General features: G+C 37.4%; 1 protein-coding gene across 2 annotated transcripts in view; it reads right to left on the bottom strand.

Moving 5' to 3' along the window:
* LOC145981650 (uncharacterized) overlaps positions 1-22,355 on the bottom strand; it is a 74,565-nt gene that overhangs the window by 50,661 nt on the left and 1,549 nt on the right. For both annotated transcript variants that reach the window (XM_083115052.1, XM_083115053.1), the window contains exons 2-4: positions 11,325-11,375; positions 6,783-6,973; positions 2,162-2,252 (exon numbers count right to left, since the gene is read on the bottom strand). In XM_083115052.1, coding sequence (XP_082971178.1) covers positions 2,162-2,252; positions 6,783-6,973; positions 11,325-11,342 — 300 coding nt within the window. In that variant the 5' untranslated portion in view covers positions 11,343-11,375. The remainder of the gene's footprint in view (positions 1-2,161; positions 2,253-6,782; positions 6,974-11,324; positions 11,376-22,355) is intronic.

The following is a 22,355-nucleotide window of genomic DNA, read 5'->3' as shown; positions in this document are numbered from 1 at the left end:
AGCCTATTTTAGGAGTTTTAGAACCTATTTTAGGATTTTTAGAGCCTATTTTAGGAGTTTTAGAGCCTATTTTAGGATTTTTAGAGCCTATTTTAGGAGTTTTAGAGCCTATTTTAGGATTTTTAGAGCCTATTTTAGGAATTTTAGAGCCTATTTTAGGAACCTAAAAGCACATTTTTAGAACCTAAAAATCCGAGGTCTATACATTACACAGGGTGATTCACAAAGAAATTAATGTTTTCTAACTGTTGTTTCACCCATCATAAATTAACTTATGTGAACATGAGTTGCATGTACCGACAGAGCAACTCAATGATATTTTTTTTTGTTTGATTTGATATTAGTTATTTGGTGTTGCTTTTCTGCCATTTGGTAAAATGTGACGATCAGAATGCGTAATGATATGATGAAATTGATGAAGGGACACATACAAAGAACACACATGCCCTGGCCAGGATTCAAACCTGGGAACTCTTGACATCGTAGTGCACTGTGCTAACCACTTCACCACAGAGGATGGCAGCTTTTTCAAAATGTATTTGTTGTCATAACACCAGGAGGCGACTGGATGCAAAATGGGCACATGTCAGATGAGAAAGCTTCCTGGTGGGGTGTCTCTGAAAACATGCTATGAAGCCAGAGGTTCTAGGTCATTTATTTCATCATTCTCATTGCTGCAATCGCCAGCCCTTGTGGTGGAGTGGTTAGCACAACACACTACAATGCCAGGGGTCCTGGGTTCGAATCCCGGCCTGGGTATGGATGTTTATGAGTGTCCATTCATCAATTTCATCGTCTTTACTCATCCCGATCTTAGCAAATTAGGGGAAAGGACGGGGGAGGGAGGGAGGGAGGGAGGGAGGGAGGGAGGGGGAGGGGGAGGGAGGGAGAGAGAGAGAGAGAGAGAGAGAGAGAGAGAGAGAGAGAGAGAGAGAGAGAGAGAGAGAGAGAGAGGAGGGGATAGCTGGGCCTTCAGTTCCAAGTGGAGTCTGAATCACTGAACAGCGCCCCCATTTGTATTACACCCAGGATGTTTCGATTACGATGAAATGGTGACATTAAATGTCTAGCCAAAAGCTGAAAGCTTTTTCCATATACGAGGGTCACTATTTATATTTTGAGCCTTGGCAACACTGATTGAAGTTAGGAGCGATTTGACGTTTGCACGGAATCGTCTGGCATTATTGACCATAACGTACTTCAAATGTTTTGTCAATAGCTTCATTTGTGTTGTTTATGTTGCCTTGGAGATTGCGCGACAATAATAAAATTGAATAACTCGTGAACATTTTCGTGCGATGATTTTTTACGATTTTCGACTGTATGGGTGTTTCAAGATGAACCAAATCCAACAAAAGTTGTTCGCGCTCGAAGCACATCGAAACAAATGGTCGCCTGTTTTTTCGGGAAAACTGGTCATGTGGCAACTGTGCCTTTAGAGGAACGTAGAACGGTCAACTCTGAATGGTACACAACAATTTGTTTGCCAGAGGTCTTCGGTCAAATACGGAAAACAAACAAACGCCGTCGGATCATTCTTCATCAAGACAATGCCAGGTGTCACACATCTCGTCTAACAACCGACTTTATGAACAGTCAAAAAATCGAATTGATGGGTCATCCGCCATACAGTTCTGATTTGGCACCCAATGACTTCTTCTTGTTCCCGAATGTCGAGATTAAATTGCGTGGACAACGATTTTCGTCGGCGGAAGACGCCGTTGATGCGTTCAAAAACCATATTATGGAGGTGTCTCAAGAAGATTGGAAAAACTGCTTTGACAAATGGTTCGAACGAATGCAAAAGTGTATTGACCATAAAGGAGAATACTTCAAAAAACAATAAAGCAGTTTTCAATGCCAAATTCCTGTTTTTTCATTGTTAGGCTCAAAATATAAATAGTGACCCTCGTATAATGAGTTAGACAGCACTTGAAATGGAAATTGTTAGGTGGCAAAATGTTTATCCAAGCCTTGGGGTTAATTGTAGCATGGTAGCAAATGAACAGCATTTCCCCTTCACTTTGAGTAATGCAGTTACTGAAACTATCTGCAAATTTAACAATATATTGACATGTCATTAACGGTTGATGATGCTTAACAGGAGCTATCACATTTTGAGAAAGCATGTGTAGGTAAACTAAACCTACTTCATACTTACACGCAGACCAACTAAGGCATCTGTCTTCCTACAGTAGCTTTTAATTCTTTGGCGATCTACTTGCAGGGACATATCTGCATCCTCCAGGGATCTGCAATTGAAATATACAACAATAAAAAAAATGATTAACAAGCAAGTATGATATTATTACAGCTATTTTTAACAAATACATAAATGTAAACACTTCTATAGGGTCAGTCCACGTCAGATTGACCAGGGCCTCCAGGTCATGGTTATTTGATTTGGATGAAATTTGGCATGAAGGTTCAATTATGTCTGGAAGGCTAACTAACTAACTAACTCCATAGCCTTCTTAAACCCGAAGGTTCATGGCTGCAGCAACACAGGCCTTCCATATGTCCCTATCTTTAGCAAGTTCTATATACTCTTTTCCATCCCTACCGATTTCCTTTAGGTCCATCTCAACGTTGTCCCTCCATCTTCGTCTTGGCCTTCCTGCAGGTCTCTTACCATCAGGTTTCCCAACAAGAATCCTGTAAACTCCTCTTTCTTCTCCCATTCGTGCCACATGGCCTGCCCACCTAAGTCTTCTTCATTTAATCATTCTGATAATATCTGGACATGAATACAAATTATGTAGTTCTAAATTATGTAACCTTCTCCACTCACCTGTCTCCTCATCCCTTTTAGGTCCAAATATTTTCCTAAGGATCTTATTTTCAAATACTCTCAATTTATGTTCCTCTTTCAATGTAAGGGACCAAGTTTCACACCCATATAATACTACAGGCAAAATTACTGTTTTGTATATTTCAACTTTTAGTTTCTTAGATATTAAACGAGAAGACAAAAGTTTATGAAGAGAGAAGTAACATGCATTGCCTGAATTAAGCCTACTTTTTATTTCCTCTTTAATATAATTTTCATTTGTTAATATTACTCCTAAGTATTTGAATTTGGAAACTGGTTCAAACGAGTTGTTATCAATAATTAGATTTTGATTATTACCTAACACTTGGTTTCAGCCTGTAAGCATATATTTAGTTTTATCTTTGTTAACTTCCAAACCTATCTCTTTAGCAGTTTTAAAAAATATTTTAGCATTATTCTTAATTGTATTCACATCATCCCCCAGTAAGTCTACATCATCTGCATATGCTAACAATTGAGTCATACCATTTAATTTTAGTCCTTCTTTAGTTTCTTTTACCTTCCTAACAGCATATTCTAAGGCAAAATTAAAGAGCAATGGAGATAATGCATCTCCTTGTTTTAACCCATCATGAATTGTAAATTTGTCAGACATATAAATACCCACACGAATTTTACTTTCTGTTTCACTGGTGCATATTTTTATCATACTAACAAGCTTCTTAGGTATTCCAAACTCTACTAATATATTATATAATTTATCTCTTTCGACCGAATCATATGCTTTTTTGAAATCAATGAATAGCTGATGGACATTTTGATTATATTCCCACTTTTTTTCAAGTGTCTGTCTGATGTGAAAAATTTGATCTGTAGTTGATCTGTTACGTTTAAATCCACATTGATAATCACCTATAATTTCATTAGCATATGGGGTTAGTCTTGTTAAAAGAATGTTAGATAATATTTTATATGTTGTTGAGAGTAGAGAAATTCCACGGTAATTATTGCAGTTCATTTTATCACCCTTTTTAAACACAGGAACAATTATGGATTCTTTCCACTGTTGAGGGATTTCTTCTTTATTCCATATTAAACAAATTAATTTATGAATTTGACATATTAATGAATTTCCACCATATTGTATTCAAAATACGTACTAGGTTCCTCCGAGGAATAGTTCTGGAGTTACAGCCTGTGGAAGAAGGTGGTGCGCAACAGAAAATTTTATCCAAATATGAGAAATGAGCCTCAGAGCTAACTTCAGGACTCGATAACTTTGGAACTATTGATCACAGTCTAGTGATATTTACACACCAAACAAACCTCTTCACCAAGGAACACATGTATTGCATCAACATACCCTCAGCTTCTTTACGTTAGCAAATAAAATACCCCAAAATATACCTTAAAAAGCCTTACGTGTCAAAAAATGCATATTTTGAGTGCCTGCTGTTACAACTGTAATCCAACCAGGAAGGTGGCATTTATTTTTCTAGTAACCCTGATGTGAACTCAGTATGCACACATTATGTCGTCTCCGCATATATCACCCAATCCATATTATATGTGGTTGAATATGCAAGAAATTGAAAAATCACCGGAAAATGGTGGATTTTTGAAATGGTGTAGCACAAAAGGGACAAGAGATATCCAAGCCTAGTTGCATACACTACATAATTAGACCTTCCTCTAAGGTGTCAAAATTTCAACTTGTTATTGCAATGCCCTAGTGCACAGTAAAGGTAGACCCTTAAACGCCCAGCACGTTTTCAGTGGGAAGTTTAAAATTGTGCAAGGTTTTAAATGAAGATTAATATCTCCATAACTATCAATGTTATAGTTACAAATTATAGCTTGTTTATTTCAGTACTGTCTCAGCTACACGCCTATTGTTGAAAAGATCCAATTTGCACTAACCAAAAAGAGGATGAAGACGAAAGTTAATAAAGTTATTTTTTCCTTACAAATTTTCAATTTCGTCGGGGCCCCCACGTAGACAACGCCAGGATGTGAGGGTTTCAAACAGATCCTGTGTATCGCCTAATAATGTGTTTCATTCTCATGGCAAAAATTGCGGGCTTGCTTCTGATACTTTCAGAGGAAAAATATAATTTTTAATGTAAAAGCAGTAAAAAAAATTCAGGGGAAATTGCCCCCTCTACCCCCACCCCCCAAATAAATTGAACTTTACTAAATACTAATAGGATGCTTAAGGCTCTTTGTGTAGCACTCAAGACCTGTATCTCTTAACATTTCCTGAATCACAGTATGCTCCAAAAGTCGAAGAAACCAAATGTGACGTATTTCATTTCAGCGTTTATTGTTTACAAACATGTATTGGAACAGATGGCCACTTTTCTGTAACAACCACACAATTGAGCTTTATCCTCACAAAAAATCACTAGAAAGGAAGTAGACGATTATTTACAGTTCTTTAGACATACATTAACAGTAGTTTCTCTTGTATGTACGCATTGCTTGCATTGTAGAATTATTTTCCTGTAGTTTACGGTTATTACAAGCATAAGACTTTGTGACATTTCATTTATAATGTCCAAATCATGTTCGTGCCATCTTATTGCCATTTTTCTTGCTGTTTGTCCCACATAATCCTTTGAACATGAACAACTTATATATTCCTGTGGTTTCCACATCTGGTAGAGAGTTTCTCATTTTGAATTCATTAAATGTACATTCCAAACTTCTTGGTGATTTAAAAACAATTTTGAAACGAACATGATTTGGACATTGTAAATCTAAACCCAAGAACAGGTTTGTCAACTCATATCATCGAAGAGAAGCATTTGATTAAAAAGAGAAAGGTTTTAAAAAGATTAACGGGAAAGACAGAGTTGAATGTCTGGGAAGCTTCGTTCATTGCAGAAGAACACTGGAATAAATTAAATAATGAAAATGGTAACATAGATCCAGTATGGAGTTTTCTTTTTCACAAATGGAGTAAGCCACCATCTTTAAAATTTAATGTAACAGAAAACATCAAGAGACTTTGTGAAAACAATGATGAATACCTGATGATATTTGGGATTCATAATTTTTAAAAAATCTAAAATAAAAATAAAACAGACTGCTTCTTTTCACAGTTAAGTTGCTATATTACAACAATGTAACATTAACATTTAAAAAATTACTAACCATTGTTATAACTGTATCTTTAGTCAAAATGAAAATAAATGTCTGATGAAAGGAGCGTGTGTTCTCCTGAAACGTCACAAAGAAAAACTGTTTTCTTATGCTTGTAATAACCGTAAACTACAGGAAAATAATACATCAACAGGGTGAATTGAAAATCACAGGACACCCTTTCATTTCAGAAAAGTAATGGATAATTAAATATTCAAGTACCACAGTAAAAATGTGTGATGGGACCTACTGCAACACATAGGAGATGTTTTGATGGTCCGACATGCGGACTCACAATGTCACCACCACATGTTTTGGTGGAAGTAATGCAGCAAACGTACAATTATATAGGGTTCCCATATTTTGGTCCTCAGTAACGAAACAAATTCAACTCACTGATAGACACCCCTAACCCAACAATCAGCAACACAAGTCACTTACACGTCCCGTACAGCTTGGTGCCTATTGTTCACATTCAATTCTTAAATGTATTCTAATAGTACTCTATTCAGTAAATTAACAAGGTTTTCAAATTTCCTTTAACCAACAGTGGGGGGTGATCAGGGGTGGGGGGAGGAAGTTGTCCCTAATTTTTTGCCCCCACACTAACGTATTTCACTGCATCATCGTCGCAGATTTTATGGCAATTTTCTTTTCTTACAAGTGGGAGGTCAGCATCGCATAAGAAGAGCAAGTGGCATCGTAAGTACTGAAATTGCAGTGTTATGCCTAATGATATGATATTTCAACCTCTGTGAGACAGCCCTATTGTAGGAAAAATAAAGGAGTGGAATGATGATTGAGCATCAGCCGCAAGCCTTTGAACAAATGCTTCAATTTCTACAATGATTTGAATATTACTTACTTTTCATACTGTTGAGTACTGTAGTAACAATGACTCCTATTGTTGAGCACAACAACATCATCCTGACTCAGCTCTAGAGCTCTGGAGTAAAATTTAATGGCATCTGTAAATTTACGGTCAGCCACTAAGAGGTTGCCCTCGGATGTTAGGCAATTGGCCTTGTTTCGAGGACTCAGCTTTGAAGCCCTTCCCTGAAACAAATATAATTATGTATTAATCTTCATATAAAAAGGTAAAAACAATAACTTCTTATAAGACGTAAGCGGGTTACTAAAGACATATCTGCGAAATTTACTTGTAAATGTTCCATTAATTTCGGTGGCCTCTGCCACCATCCACTTAGAAACCCGATGCTTTACTGTTAGGTTGACTTCCGGTTCCTGTTGTTTCGACTACCGCTAGGGGCGCTGGTGTAGCCATTTCGTCTGCTGCACGTGATGGGTTTGAGTTGTTGTAATAACGGGAAGCAAACATGATAAGCCTGACCGCTGTCGATGTTCAGCTCGTGCAGAAAGTGCATAATTGCATGCGTCTCTTTGATTTTGTTGTGCGAAGTTCAACAAACACAGGATCCAAAAAGTTTCTGTTAGGCATACATCGCACACCCTAATCGACACCAAAATCAAAGAAACGCATTCAATTATGCACTTTCCGCATGAGCTGAACATCAACAGCGGTCAGGCTTATCATACTTGCTTCCCGTTATTACAACAACTTAAACCCATCACACACACAGACGAAATGGCTACACCAGGGCCCCTAGCGGTAGTCGAGGAAACAACAGGAACCAGAAGTCAACCTAACAGTAAAGCATCGAGTTCCCAAGAGGATGGTGGCAGAGGCCACCGAAATTAATAGAACATTTACAAGTAAGTTTCGCGGATATATCTTTAGTAACTTATTATATTATCAACCGCGCTGTTTATTCCCCTTAACATGAATAACTTATTTTGATTAAGGTTTGTCCTGCTTGTATATGTAAAGGTAAGGCAAAGGTGAAGTTCACTATGCTATAGCAACGTGCCATGAAGGCACATTTACGGGATGTGGGGGTAGGGCCCAACACATTCTCGATCTTGTCCATTATGGAGGTGATGTGATCAACACCATGCTCCAGATGCCTTTACCTCCACCCCAGGTACCCACTAATTTCATACGCAAGCACTCTAATGGAGCTACACCATTGCTACAAAATGTCCAGAATTTCACATGAGATAATCATTTAATCACTCAGTTCATTTCTCTCCAAAATTTTGTAAAAATAATAAAAATTATGCAGTTTACATAATTTCCAGGCTATTTGATTTGGTGTTTTAAATCCACTTTATGCACAGTAAGGCTAATGGGGACTGGACCTACAGTTTAAAGTGGGATCCGAACCACTTCTGCCTCCACCGGGTATCAAACCTGGGACCCCTTGATTACAAGGCGACAAGGTTATTTAGACTCTGTGAAAGTGCCATGTAGCGTTCCAGTACATCAGCAGTGATATTGGTTTGGACCTATATTTTCATGGACAACAATCAATTTCCCTCTGCAGAGACGTTTCAAGTGGGCACCAATGCATGGTGACCAGTCGCAGGAACCTGCGATTCATGACCTTTGTGTACATTTGGTTTTTAACTTACGTCTCAACAGTGTACTTCTGCCAAGTTGCTTACTTTTGTGGCTGCAGCTACAAATGTTTGCACTGTACATCTGATCAGTACACTACAGGTTAATCATGAATTGTTGCAAGTAGTGAACGTGTATGTCTGCGTATATGTCGTCTGCTGTTCACTGGTGTTAATTGCTGCAGTAACGGAAGCCAGGTGTGGTGTGCCTGACCACTATCTATGTTCAGTTCATGGTTGTAGTGCATGATGGCGTGTGTTTCTTTAATTTTTGTGTCTATGAGAGTGTGTGCTTTGTATTTGACATGTACTTTCTCAATTTTATGGTTCTGGAATTTGATATGCTTGGCAAGTCCGGTGGTGGGTTGGGCAGTTTTTGCATTTGATAGGTGCTGCTGAATTCTCTCACTGATGGGCCTGATGGATCTGCCAATGTAATGAGCTTTGCACTCGCATTCAGCATCATAGACACCTGGATTGTTGAGGGGGGAGAGAAAGTACCGTTTATGTTTGTTTAGTTGGTCAGCTATTTTGGAGGTTGGTTTGTGTGCTATTTGGATGTTGTAGGGGCGGAGAGCTTTGGTAAGGTGGTTGGATGTGATAGGATGGTAGGGAAAGGCAAAGCACTTGGTTTTGTTACTGGGATCTGGTTGCGATGGTGGAGCAGGTTGTCTGACTTGGATTTCAGCATTGCTGCACCATGTGGAGAGTTGACATTCAGTATATCCATGCTTCAGTGCACACCTAGCCAGAATTGAGGAGGAAAGGACAATTTACTTTCTCTTGGTGAATAAGACCTAGCATTACAGGTCATAGTGCAGGGGAAAAAAGTGGGGGGCAACTGGCCCACCCCCCTAATCACAGTCACTGGCTTTAAGGAATGAGATCTCTTTATTTCTTTATTGAGTTTTTATTTTAAGTCCACTTCATGCACAGATAGGCTAATTGAGACTGGACTTCCAGTTTCAAGTGGGATCCAAACCACAAACGTATTTATATCAAGTATTGAACTTGGGGAGTGTCTTGATTACAAGGCATTGCCAGTACACCATCGGAGAGGCCCACTTTAAGGAATGATTAAGTGCATGATGAATTACATCTGGGGGGCATTTTTTCAGTAAGGAAGAAAACATCAAAAACATAGGGATACAAGGATTGACTCATTTATTGATTTCATTACTTTTCTTTGCATTTCTGCCACTTTTGGTATATTGCAGAGTTGGGGATGAAATGTGGTCAGATGAAATAAGTGAAAAGACAATCGCAAACATAGATGGAAAAGACACAACACAAGCAGCCAAGCAGAGCTCAGTTAATGTGCAAAATGCAGTCCAGAGACACAATAATGTTAGCATTCATATATTTCTTACATTACATTCTATGTTTCAAAAACACAAGCTAAACTATTGTGCCTTTCTGTGGCCTTACTTGCTATTGCTAGCTACTTCTCAGGAATCACTTGCAATATAGCACAATGAACATGGATTCAACTAGTTTCATCTTTAAAAGAAAGTGTGGGTACGGAGGCTAACAGATACTTATGAGACTATATCCCAGAATACTGTCACATACACAGAATGTGAAAAAAATTATATTTTCTCATTTCTTCGAAAAGAGTATGGAAGTCTGGAATTTTGGGCGAGAAATTGGTATTTTATTGTTCTTTCATATATGCATTGCTAACCTCATTCAAATTAATTGTTGGAGCAATAAAATTACACCAAACTTAAAAAGAAACGAGGGTCAGTATGACACACAAACAGACAGAGGGAGTGGCACATAAAATTCTTTCATAAATTACCCAGTTAAAGTCTGATCGTGACAAACAGAAAACAATTTACATGAGCCTATATAGCATCATGCCTCGGGGTACTGATGGCTTTGTCTGCAATGACCTTCCTTCCCTGCACCCTCTTTACCAAAATACAGTAGTAATGAAGTGTTTCTAACTCAATATTGCTTTCTTTGGTAAGAGGAGCGGATGTTCTATCGTTACATACAAATCAATAATGACTTTGATAATACAAGTGTCGTTCAACGTTGGCTGAGACATTTGTGAATAAAAAAAAGGGGTAAATAGCTGGAGAATAGTAAAACTGCCAGACGATATACTTTCATCCCTCGTGAGTATTGCACATTCGCCCCAATGTAATTGGCCCATGCTCAGTAATGTTAGCAAAAATTGCTCCAAGTAGTGTGCTTAGCTGTGGAGCAGTGGTGTATGATCAAATTCCTTGTGAAGGAGAACCTGAAGCCAGCTGAAATTTTGAGAAGATTGCAAGCACAGTATGGGTAACAAATAATGTCACGGGCAAAAGTGTACGAATGATGTCAACAGTTTGGAGAAGAACAATAGTTGGCGACAAATGAGCTGCATGGACGTGTTTGTCCGACTGAGACATGTAAGGTGTTATTCATGTGGATATTTTGGCTAAAGGATCTTAAATATGCCCAGTACTACTGCACATTAAAAAAGGGTGTCGTACGTAATGCAATTGTGGGAAAAGACTAGGGATGTTGTCTGCAAATGTCATTCTTCACCATAACAATGCACAACCCACATGGTCAATTTGACAGCAATAACTCTCCAAAAGGGTTTTGCTGCATCTTATACTCCGGACTTAGCCCTCAGTGATCATAAAAATTGTTTGAGCCGCTTAAAGAGCTTACGAGAGGGAAGAAATTGAAGACAGATGAAGCACTGACAAAAGATGTCCTCCAGCATCTACGACAACAACTTTCTTCTACGCAAAGGACTCAGGAAACTGACAATGATGGCAGCAGTGCCTGGATGCTAAGGAGGATTCCTTTGAAAAATTCACATATTTTGATGCTCGTAGGACTTCACAATATTTTCCTAGAAATAAAAGTCTCAGTCAACTTTGAACGACCCTTGTATTTAATAATTATAATAATCTGTTATTTGTACCTTGTACGATCCAGCCATGATGGTTTGGCGGTGACGTTCTCTTCACATATTCTGGAAGAAAGAAAATTAATATAATGCTTTTTAAAATCATTTATATTTAGGTTTGTAACTACAGTGCGCTCTCTTTAATTCGAACTTGGATAATTCGAACAAAAGCACATTCCCCTTGAAACCCCTATCTAAAACAATGTTAAAAATGACTACTAAATTCGAATTTTGAAGGTTAAATTTGGATAATTAGAAGTCAGGTTTCCAATCATTTAACATACATCTTTCCAAGAAAGACCAAAGTGGTTGCTACATAAGAAATTCCAACAGATGACTCGTCCCCCTTTCTTCTTGAAAAGGTTGTTTTTATGGTTAACAGATGTGCAGATGGCAGATAAGAGAGGGCAGCGGGAATCTCCAGAGCTTTTGTTTGTAGGAATGTGACCTTCACCCTCTCAGAAACAAGTTAAGATGGGAGCAGGTAGCTGGACAGAAGGGGTCATTTGTCTGTGTGTTTTAGAGGAGTCACAATGTCGAAACGTGGTGCATACAGTAGCTTAATATTAGATAAGAAAGTTGAAGTGCTTAAGAGAGGTAGAAAGAGGAATGAAAAAGAATGAAAAACAATCATGTGATGCGAATATTCCAATAAGTTTACTGTTCCTGGATGGAGATATGGATAAAACATAGCAGTTGTAAGGTAAGGTGTACTGCTTGCATATTAATGCAGTTTTATGTTTAATACAGTGTGTTATTTCATTGGTGGTTTTAGTTTTTATTATATTCTGGTTAATTCGAATTTTGGATAATTCAATTTTTTTTTCATAGCTCCTTGGAGTTCGAATTAAAAAGAGTCCACTGTACATGATACCAGACAAGTGTACAAGCTTAGTGATTAACCACTAATCACCGAGGTCCATTTTATACATAAAGGCCTGAATGCTGATGGCATTTTAAGCAGGGAGTTTAAAATTAAACAAGATTTGAAATATAAATGTACAAAATGTTTTAATTTATAATACAGAAGAGGCAAAAAATAAAACAATCACATTATTTTCTTTTATGAAATTTGAACTTTGTGTGGTCCCAACGCCAGAACCTGTGTATTTATTGCTCGACGTGTGTTCCATTCCAGTACCAAGAATTGTGCACTTGCTGCTGATGCTTACGGAGATTTCTTTTTCCTAATGCAAAAGCCATGCTATGCTTTCTTTCAACAGGACAATTTAAAATTCTGCAAGGTTTCAATAAAAATTCATATCTCTGTAACTACGAATGCTAGAGTTAAACGTTTTAGCTCTGTTTGTTCGGTTCAGTCTAGGCTACAAGCCTATCGTCCAAAAAGCCAAAGTTTTCTTGACCAAATTGAAAAGATCTTATTTATTTATGAAATTTGAACTCTATGGGGGCCCCGTGCAGGCCCCGCCGGGACATAAAGGTTCAAAACATTACCTCCATATGGCCTGATGTGTGTCCTACTCTTGTGGCCAGAATTGCGCACTTGCTGCCGATTCTCTTGGAGGAAAAAAATATTCTATTGTAAATGCTGCGCTTGTTTTTGGCGGAAAATTCAAATATTATTTTTTCATATCTCAGTAACTATTAATGCTCAAGTTAAAAATTACATCTCCTTTCTCTTCAGTACAAACTAGGCAATAAGTCTATGGTCTAGGAAACCTAATTTTTATTTATCAAATAGAAGTACGACCCTAAAAATTATAAAAAACAATTGTTTTTTATGAAATTTGAAACCCTTCGAGCAGCCACGTAAGAAACGCCGGAATGTGAGGGTTCAAAAAGGTACCTGCTTATTGACTGATGTGGTTTTCAGAGGAAAAAATAATTTCTGATGTAAAAGGTGATTTTTTTTTTTTGGCGTGAATTTACCATCCCTCCCCCCAAAAGTCAGAATCATTCATTTTGAAGGTTACTCATTACTAATTAGATGCCTCAATGGTCGTATAGTACTCAAAATATGTACCTCAGAACATTACCAGAGTCTCAGTATGTTCCAAAAGTGAAAAAACCCAAATCTGACATATGTGACACATCTCGACGTTTAATGGTTAACACTTTCTGGTCAGGAATCGGATGTGATGCGAGCAGAGTAAAACACCCATTCCAGTCACCAATTGGCTAGGATACGATCGCCGTATGTCCGTTGCATTTAAATTTATTTGCCCGAACCTTATGCGATTATCATTGCACACGCTTGGCGATAGTTCTATTTTTTGCCACCAGAGAGCATCTTATCCTGGTTGGGTAAAGGCTTACCATTATTTCGTTGTATTTTTTGATAATGTGCACTGTGCGTGTTTATGCTGATTTTTTAAAAATATAAAAAATACAATTTTTCAATAAATATTGCAAATGTGTAAAATATAAAAATGTAACATCTAATTGAATTATCTATTAGAACAGAATCTAAGCTTTCATTTGATATATAATACATTGTGATATCATTAATAGTGTATTTTTCTAGATTTTTTAAAATACAGTAGACTCGCGATTAACCGAGGGACTGGTTGGAAAACATCGTGCTTTATAATGCACCCCCTGTTTGTTTACGAGTCAGTTGGAGTCAAGTCACTGTCCGCCCTGCACGTGTTCGTTACATCTACTCTCCCAACAGCGTTGGCGTTACATCGCAGCGTCGAAGAGTTAGTCCAAAAAACTATGAAAGACTTTTCGAAAAAGTAATCTTCTCATTTATGTTGTACTAGTAATAATAATTAATATACAGTTTTAAGTGTTGTTCCATCATTTACGACCTATTAGCACATTATCTCCGTATTATCCGAGTTAGTCTCGGTCCCAATTAGCTCGGATAATCGCGAGTCTACTGTATGCCATAAAACGTCCGTCCACAGGTAAAAAGACGTGTGAAAACCGTCAGAGAAAGTGTTAAATGCAGACTCATGGAAAATTGTCTTTACTGGAACACATATTCAAGGTTACTTCTACCTCTGCAATACGGATGTTCACATTCTCCACTACTAGCTAACATGCATTTTCAGTAATTGTTCTGCGCAATTACAACTGATGTGTGTAGTATTAGATAGCTCTTAGTCAGTGGCGGCCATTAGGTTCCAAAACTGGAGTGCAAGGACAGTTTACTTTCCCTTGATAAATAAGCATAGTGCTGGAGCAAAGGTAGCCAAAAGTGGGGGGCAACTGCCCCCTAATCGCCACCACTGCTCTTAGCATTACATAGAAATACAATCTTGGTCTTGTTTCGAAGCTCTTTGCAGCTGTTATTAAAACCCATTATCACTGTAAACTCACACTGAGAAACCGATTTTATACACATTTTTATTCAGTGGAGTAAACATGTATGGTGAACATGGCAGCTCCACAGGGAATGACAACCCATAGTTTCTGCAGTTCAATGGACATCACTGCAGTCACAACACATGTGGTGTGGCCCCATTCAACCCACATGTTGAACAACAAAATCACATTTGTAGGACTATCGAATACTAAGAAAAGATTGATTCGCAAAATTCAAAAAAACTTTTTTGGTCAATTAAAAAAATTTAAAGTAAGAATTGTATTTAAAACCTTTCTACCTGCATTGTATTTAAATTTCATCATGATTGGATCACAAGATTTCAATTTATATAATTTCGAAGAGAGCGATAGTTATGAAAAGTAAAAAAAAAAACTTTCTTGTTTTCATTATGATATAAAATCAAAGGCTACCATGGCATAATGACAATTGAATAAGCTAAATTTTGATGTAACTCATGTTTCATTTACTGGTTTATTTTTAATTGAAGTCCAACCCCAAATATACATAATTTTTAATAGGCATAATAGTTTGTATGCTTCTGATGGTAATAAAAGACCTTGGTGTTCTTATTGATTCTTCCTAGACGTTCAAACAGCATATCTCACATGCTGTTAAGAACGCATACAAAATACTAGGCTTTGTTATTAGAAATACTAAGAATTTCAGAAGTATAAACTGTATAACAACCATATACAACAGTATTGTAAGAAGTAGACTGGAATATGCTTCTATTATCTGGTCACAAATCTACAAATCGCATGAAAATACCGTGGAGAGAACACAGAAGAAATTTTTGAGGTATTTATATTATATAAAGTATAAAAAGCCAGTACAATATAATGTGCCATATCAAAATTTGCTGCATGAATTTAATTTTAAAAGCCTTTGTAATAGGCGGAATATTCTGTATCACTTATACTTACATAAAACTGTAAACGGTATATTAGACAATAGTTATTTCCTCAGTCAACTACAATTCAATACCAGAAAAAGTCATTTACGTGGGCGAAACTTACTGATTCCGAAAATTCCCAAAACTGAGAAATATAAAAGCAGCCCATTAAGTAGAATGTGTGATTTGTATAATACGCTTTCAATGAATAACCAGGCCTTAGATTTATCATTGCCATTAACACTATATAAAAAAATGATTGAAACAGAATTATGACAAAATACACTGTAATCATTCCGGTATCACTATTCTCCCATTATTTTCCATTGTATTCTACAATTATATATCTATAGGTATTTTATGTATGTAATTATTGCACAAGTCTTTGTTCGTGTATGGTGAAAGACAAGAGAAAGCGTCAGATTGTTTAATTTAATTATTGATTATGTTATTGATTAATTGTATTATCGGTGGATGTATGTTTATATATTTGCTAATTGTATTGTTTTCTTTGTATTTTTTTTCCTGCCATCTGTAATTGGAGGTTTACCTCTGTTGAGGGCAGTAAATAAATAAATAAAATAAATAAATAAATACTTTATTTTGTTGTACAGACAAACTTTAATATTTATTAAGATTAAAACAGAATAAAAATAAATAGTACTAAAAATGAAGAGAGGCACATTACAAGTATTTTTACTGTATCATCATTAACTCACTCCGAAAAGATTCCAAAAAATGCGGGGATAATTTAAGAAAATTGAGATGTGTTATGAAACAAACACAACAAATGTAACTGTCCAAAAGGTACTATTATTTCTCAAATTCTGTATTTTCTCATTAATGAAAACAATGGCAAATGAGTATTAAGAACAAAGTACTTCCATTCCAAAAGCACAGAATTATAATTCTGTAACTAACTCTAAGATATAAGTAATGCTCGAAGTGCAAATGTTGGATGAGGTGAAGCACATGTGATTGGCCCTATAGCGCACAAGAGCAGCTAACACCCAGTAATGTATGGTATTCAGTGGCAGCAATTAGGGGGGGAATTCCCCCCCCCCCCCCGTTTTGGAACCCAGTTGCCGCCACTGACGGTATTCATTTCAAGAATGAACAATAAACAGTCCTTACCGTTTCACAAATATTTGATAAAATTTCAACACAAAAAATAAAATATATATTATCATTATATACTTGAGAAACATATATCATTGTAAACAGTCATACAGAAAATCAAGAGTCCCCACAAAGTGACCAAGTGGCACTTGTTGTGTGTAATTGGTCATTTTCCAAGTTTGATTTAGTATCACTAACTGTGTATGTTCTGTCTGTTGCTGTAGATGGAGAAACATTTGTTAAGATGCTCATTCGAGGCACCCACAGAAGATCTGGTTGGGAGGCAGTGGCGGATCCAGAAATTACTGTTGGGAGGGGCGAATTTCAGTCTGGTTACTCATCTCGCCGAGATGAGAAACACAATTCTAACCTGTTTAAACAATATATGGTTCCGTTAGCAGGATTAGCTGTTTCGGGGCAAAAATAGAGGGCATGGGCTGGAATAGATAGTTATTACTGTGTGTTATTATTATAATTGCTCTCATTGCCACGGTAAACTGAACGATTAGCTATGAGGAGTAAAATTAATAAACAAAGAAACAAAAACCCATTTCTGCAGTGGTGTCAGGTTCGATCCCCTTTTGAGGCATCTTGTAGAGTGGTTCGGACTCAAATTTGAACTCTATTTTCTATCTCAGGAATCTCTGGAGCATAACAGGAGAGAAGGGGAGAAAGCTAGTGGGCGGAGCTAAGAAGTACACACTGCTGCCAATATCTCGTAACTGCAGTCGCTTTCTCTCCTCCACTCAATCCTGTTCCCTCTCAGGCCTCCATTGGTTGAGCCCTCTCGTGTCACAACTTGCGCAGAGACTTGTTATCGTTCGCTTGTTCCAGAGATTCGCGGGACAGAGTATACGACAGGGCATGAAATTTCAAGTTTGAAGTCAGTCGCCAGACTAAAATCTTTGGTCGCCACTATTTTATATTGATAAGTAATAAAAATATGAGCAAGTATTAAAAGGAATTAATGTTTGTGTAGCGCTGTCGTTCTGCACTGAGGTACCACTTATCAATCGCAGCTGCTGGGTCAAACTCTGACAGGGGGGGTCCATTTACAGAAACTCTGAGCAAATCATCCAGTGTCTCAATCTTCAGAGAGTTCCTGTAAGCAGTCTTCAGTCTGTTGTGACAGCTGAAACCTCTCTCACATGAAACTGTGCTCACTGGTAGAACAGCACAAAATGTCAAAATCTAGAGCAAATTGGGGAATCTTGTTGAACACTCCTCACTGTGAATTTTCTCCAGCATCTGATTCAAAGTCAGAGAAGGAAACAAAAGTTTGTATTCTGTCCACTCTGCTAACAGAACATCCATTTTCTCATTATGAAGGCTTGGGTTCAAGTACATGTAGAGGTTCTTTAATTCTTCTATCCCAAACTGAAGAATATTTTCTTTGGGAGGCAGACCCAAAGTGTCGAAAACATGCAGAGATGCAATCACATCTGTTGATATAGATTGCAATCTTTCTGTGATGTACACCTTCACATTGTTAATTAAGTTTCCTGTAACCTGTAACAGTCTGAAACTCTTGCTCTCCATTTTGAATGTTTGTGAGTTGCACATCCCTGATCTTCCCTGAAATGGATACATGGTCCAAGAAATCTTGTTTGCTTGGTCCAACATTAGATTCTAGGTCATCCAGTGTTCAATTCTTATTTTCAGAGATGCAATCAAAAGATTCTTATTTTGTAGTGCCACGCTTAAAGGGTTCAATTTCCTGTAGAAATCCAAAAGGAAGTACAGAAGCTTAAGAAATTTAAATTGCTTCAAACTTTTCAGCAAACCCTTAGCTTTAGCGCCATAATTGTCTTTTCCATGGGCCACCTATTCAAGCTTTCATGATTGCAAGAGAGCTCTTACAGCACTTCTTGCTGGCTAGCCACCTAATAGTGTGGATATCACTCAGTTTTAGAATTTCTTCTATAACTTCTGCCGTTTCTCTCAAGACTTCACTTTTAGAAGAGCCATGATAACACTGAAAAATATTCCTAATCACGGAATAAAATGCTCTAAGATATTCAACTTCACGACACGCATCCAGCACAGCTAACTGCAAACGGTGTGCAAGGCAGTGAATATTTATCATTTTATTACAAATAGCTTTAATTTGCACAGCCTATCCTGATTTGTGCCTGACCATATTTGCTGCAGTACCCAAGCCTACAATGTAATGCTTGTTTCTGTATTTATTTGAACCTATTGCCTTATCTAAATAATCAGTTATGGCTGTGAAGTAGCCAGCAGAAGTAGAGTTTGGAAGCTCTATTACTCCTATAATGTCCTCCTTGATGTGACCAATAATTTGCATCCACTATCGAACATACACATCCATCAATCAGAAGGCTGATATATGTATTTCTCTGGAACCACTTCACTCACAGGCAACTACCACCGAACCAAAAAAAAATTAGGTAAACAGAACGAATTTACTACCACGTCAACCAACCTTCACGAGTGCATTTATCACATTCTTTTGTCAACAAAGACTGGACACTGGCACGCGCGAGAGCAGTTCATAACTGTGAAAACAGGGTTTTTCCATGCACAAGCAAGGAGTCTCGGTTGGGCCATGGTCTGCTCCACTCTACCCCCCCCTCCCCACCTCAAGTCCGAGTGGAGGAAAAGAAAAGCAGGGAAAATGGGTTGGGTTTGGTTTAATGTGCATCCAACAGTTGCAGAACCGTTGTGCCGATTAGATGGTATAGGCATTGAGTGGACGCGGGGTTTTCAATCGGCTCGCTTTCCAAAACCATGTACGAACGTTGGAATGAGATGTTCGGGCATGTTTGACACATATTTGAAACAACGAAATTTTAGTTGCCAGCCCCAAACTTTTGGTCGCCAATGGCGACCTGGCGACCGGGCGACCGGAAATTTCGCACCCTGGTATACGACCAGTTCAGATCAGTGCATCATTAGCAAAAAGTGGGATTAAATCAAAAAAATATTGTCAAACTTGTTAAACTTGGTGATAAAAGAAGTCGAGTCATGAAAAACTTAGGCATAATATTGTTTAAAAAAAAGTATGGAGAAGGAATGATGTGGTTGTGACTGCTTGCTGCATCTAAAAGTAATGTTTTTTTAATGTTAAAATATGAAAAATATAGCCCCAACAAACTAAAAGATACCATGTTGCCTCAATGTCATCATAAGTAATTATTAGGCACATTATCGGACATTTAAATTATATTTATATATATATATATATATATATATATATATATATGTAAGTCTCAAACTCAACTTATTTATGCTGCACCCCATGTAAACTGCACATAAAAGTGGCGAAATAACATAATAAAAAATAGTAACAAATAAAAAATAATAGTAAATGTACTTAGGAGACCCAATTTTGCACTCATATTTTTAATTGTGCATTTTCAGTGTACAAAATTGATTGGAATTTCATTGTAGCCGGGGCTCGACTGTAAATAGCTTCTTCAAAAAGTTGCAAATCATACACCAACTGCTTCTCCCATTCCTAGGCTCCTGTTGGTAATTCTGGGTAGATTAGGTAACATGAGATGAATTCATGGTAACAGTTCGTTATATCGGAGACACATTTCATCATTTTTACAGAAGAAACTACTTACGGAAATGAGTTTCTATAAGGTTTCCAACATTCGTCGAGGTATTTTCTTTCCTCGTGGAATCTATTTGACCGGGAAACCATGTATTTTTCAAGATAAATATCTCACCAACGCACAAGTGCCATTGCTTTCTCTACGTGAACCGGATGCTGCATACGTTTGATGTCAGTGTTTTCAACCCCTATTTTTTTTTAACTATGATTGAATAAAAAAAAAGTGTTCCCCTGTGCTTAGCACCACGCCATGAAGGCGTATAGGGGGTGTGCTTGAATAACCTAACCTTATCCGAAATGATTCGTGGGGCTATCCGTCAGCTACCCATGCATAATGTACAATTTGCACACGTGACGAACACGATAGTAGGTATTTTTCGGTGAAGAAGGTTGGAAACACTGCATACCTACAGCGCTATTCAACTTATGCTCACCATATTGAGTGTTACGGAAGCGAAAAAAGGAATAACAAAAAATACTTTCTATGTGAAAAATTGTGTTTGTTTTCGTGTAAAAAGCACAACGGCACCTTGAACTATGTTCCGCAATACACAATTGGTAAGTACGAACCATGCGAAACACAAAATATCAGATTTTAGTGTGTCTCCGATATAACGAACTGTTACCGAATTTATTTAAGGTAAAATGCCAATTGTAAATCTTTTTTGTAATTGGTAGTCGTAGCAATGCTTCTTGTTGCAGATTCTTTCATAATATTATTCACATAAATGTTCCGACAAATCACACTGTTTTCAGGTTTCGCAGCGTGAGTCTTCAAAAATACATTGTGCATCCCATGAAGCATGAATAGAATATTTCTGGAATTTGTGAAAAATAATATTCTTGCCGTTTCTCTCATTATTTCTACACATTGCAATACCATACTCATTAGGCATTTCAAATACAGAAACACCCACGATCACACTAGTCAGAAACAAAAGAAATGGTTTATCAAATGTATAAACAAGAAAAGGGAACCTTTCAAAACTGTAAACACATCTCTTTCAATCTGACTCCTGTCCACGCTGAGACATTACACCCATACCGATAGAAGGCATGGTTGACCACAGCTTCTTTTCTTCTGGTAGTCTTGGGAAGAGTAGTGAGGCCAGCCTCATCTTGTATATTTCTGTCATGCCACACCTTGAAATTAGACTTCTTGCGTAAACTACGTAGAGTGTAAAGGGACTAGCTGAGGCCCTCGCAAAGTTTGGTTGGTTGATTTGGTGTTTTAAGTCCACTTTATGCACAGTAAGGCTAATCGGGACTGGACCTACAGTTTAAAGTGGGATCTGAACCACTACATGCCTCCACCGGGTATCAAACCTGGGACTCCTCTCGCAAAGGTGTCTTGCTGCATGTGAACATCAAGTACGGGCAGGGATAGAAATTTGCTGTAATTATCGTAAGACCTAATATTTCAGTTTTCATGTATTTAACATTATTTAATGAAATTATACATAACAATATTATCCATAATAGACAAATAGCCACTGGTCACAAAGCCTTTAATATCACTTGGGCAGTTACAACTAAACGAAAGTGATGTGTGTTGCACCACATCTATCTCTATCTCTCTCTCTCTCTCTGTAAGATTATAAGATATATATATATATTGCAAGAGCCTTAAAAAATGCCATTAAATATACAAGAATATTCTAGAATGTTGTAGAAGGTACGATAATTCTGTAGAATGTTGTAGAAGGTACGATAATTCTGTAGAATGTTGTGGAATGTACGATAAGTTTCTAGAATGTCGCAGAAGGTACAAGAATTCTGTAGAAACTTGCGAGAATGTTCCAGACTCATGTACAGTTTGATGGAACTTTACATAGATGTGTTACATCCTTGAAAGTTGTACAACAGTCTAAACAATTCTTGAACATTCTATGATATTCTAGAAAGGTATCATACATTCTGCAATATTCTACAGAATTCTTGCACCTTCTTGAACATCCTGGAATATTCTTGTGTACACATTCTATGGCCTTCAAAATGAATTGTTGTTTTAAGTCCACTTTGTTCACAGATAGACTAATTGCAACTACACCTACAGTTTAATGTGGGATCCGAACAACTGTGCAATTTGCCTCAACCGGGTATTGAACCAGGAAACCCTTGATTAAAGGTGACTATGTCCTTGGCGGTAAAATTTTA

The sequence above is a fragment of the Lepisma saccharinum genome, chromosome 29, assembly GCF_977018435.1.
Source record: "Lepisma saccharinum chromosome 29, izLepSacc3.1, whole genome shotgun sequence".
NCBI classification, from domain to species: Eukaryota; Metazoa; Arthropoda; class Insecta; order Zygentoma; family Lepismatidae; genus Lepisma; species Lepisma saccharinum.
Note: the sequence above shows the minus strand (reverse complement) of the source record. Positions and strands in the feature narration are given on the sequence as shown.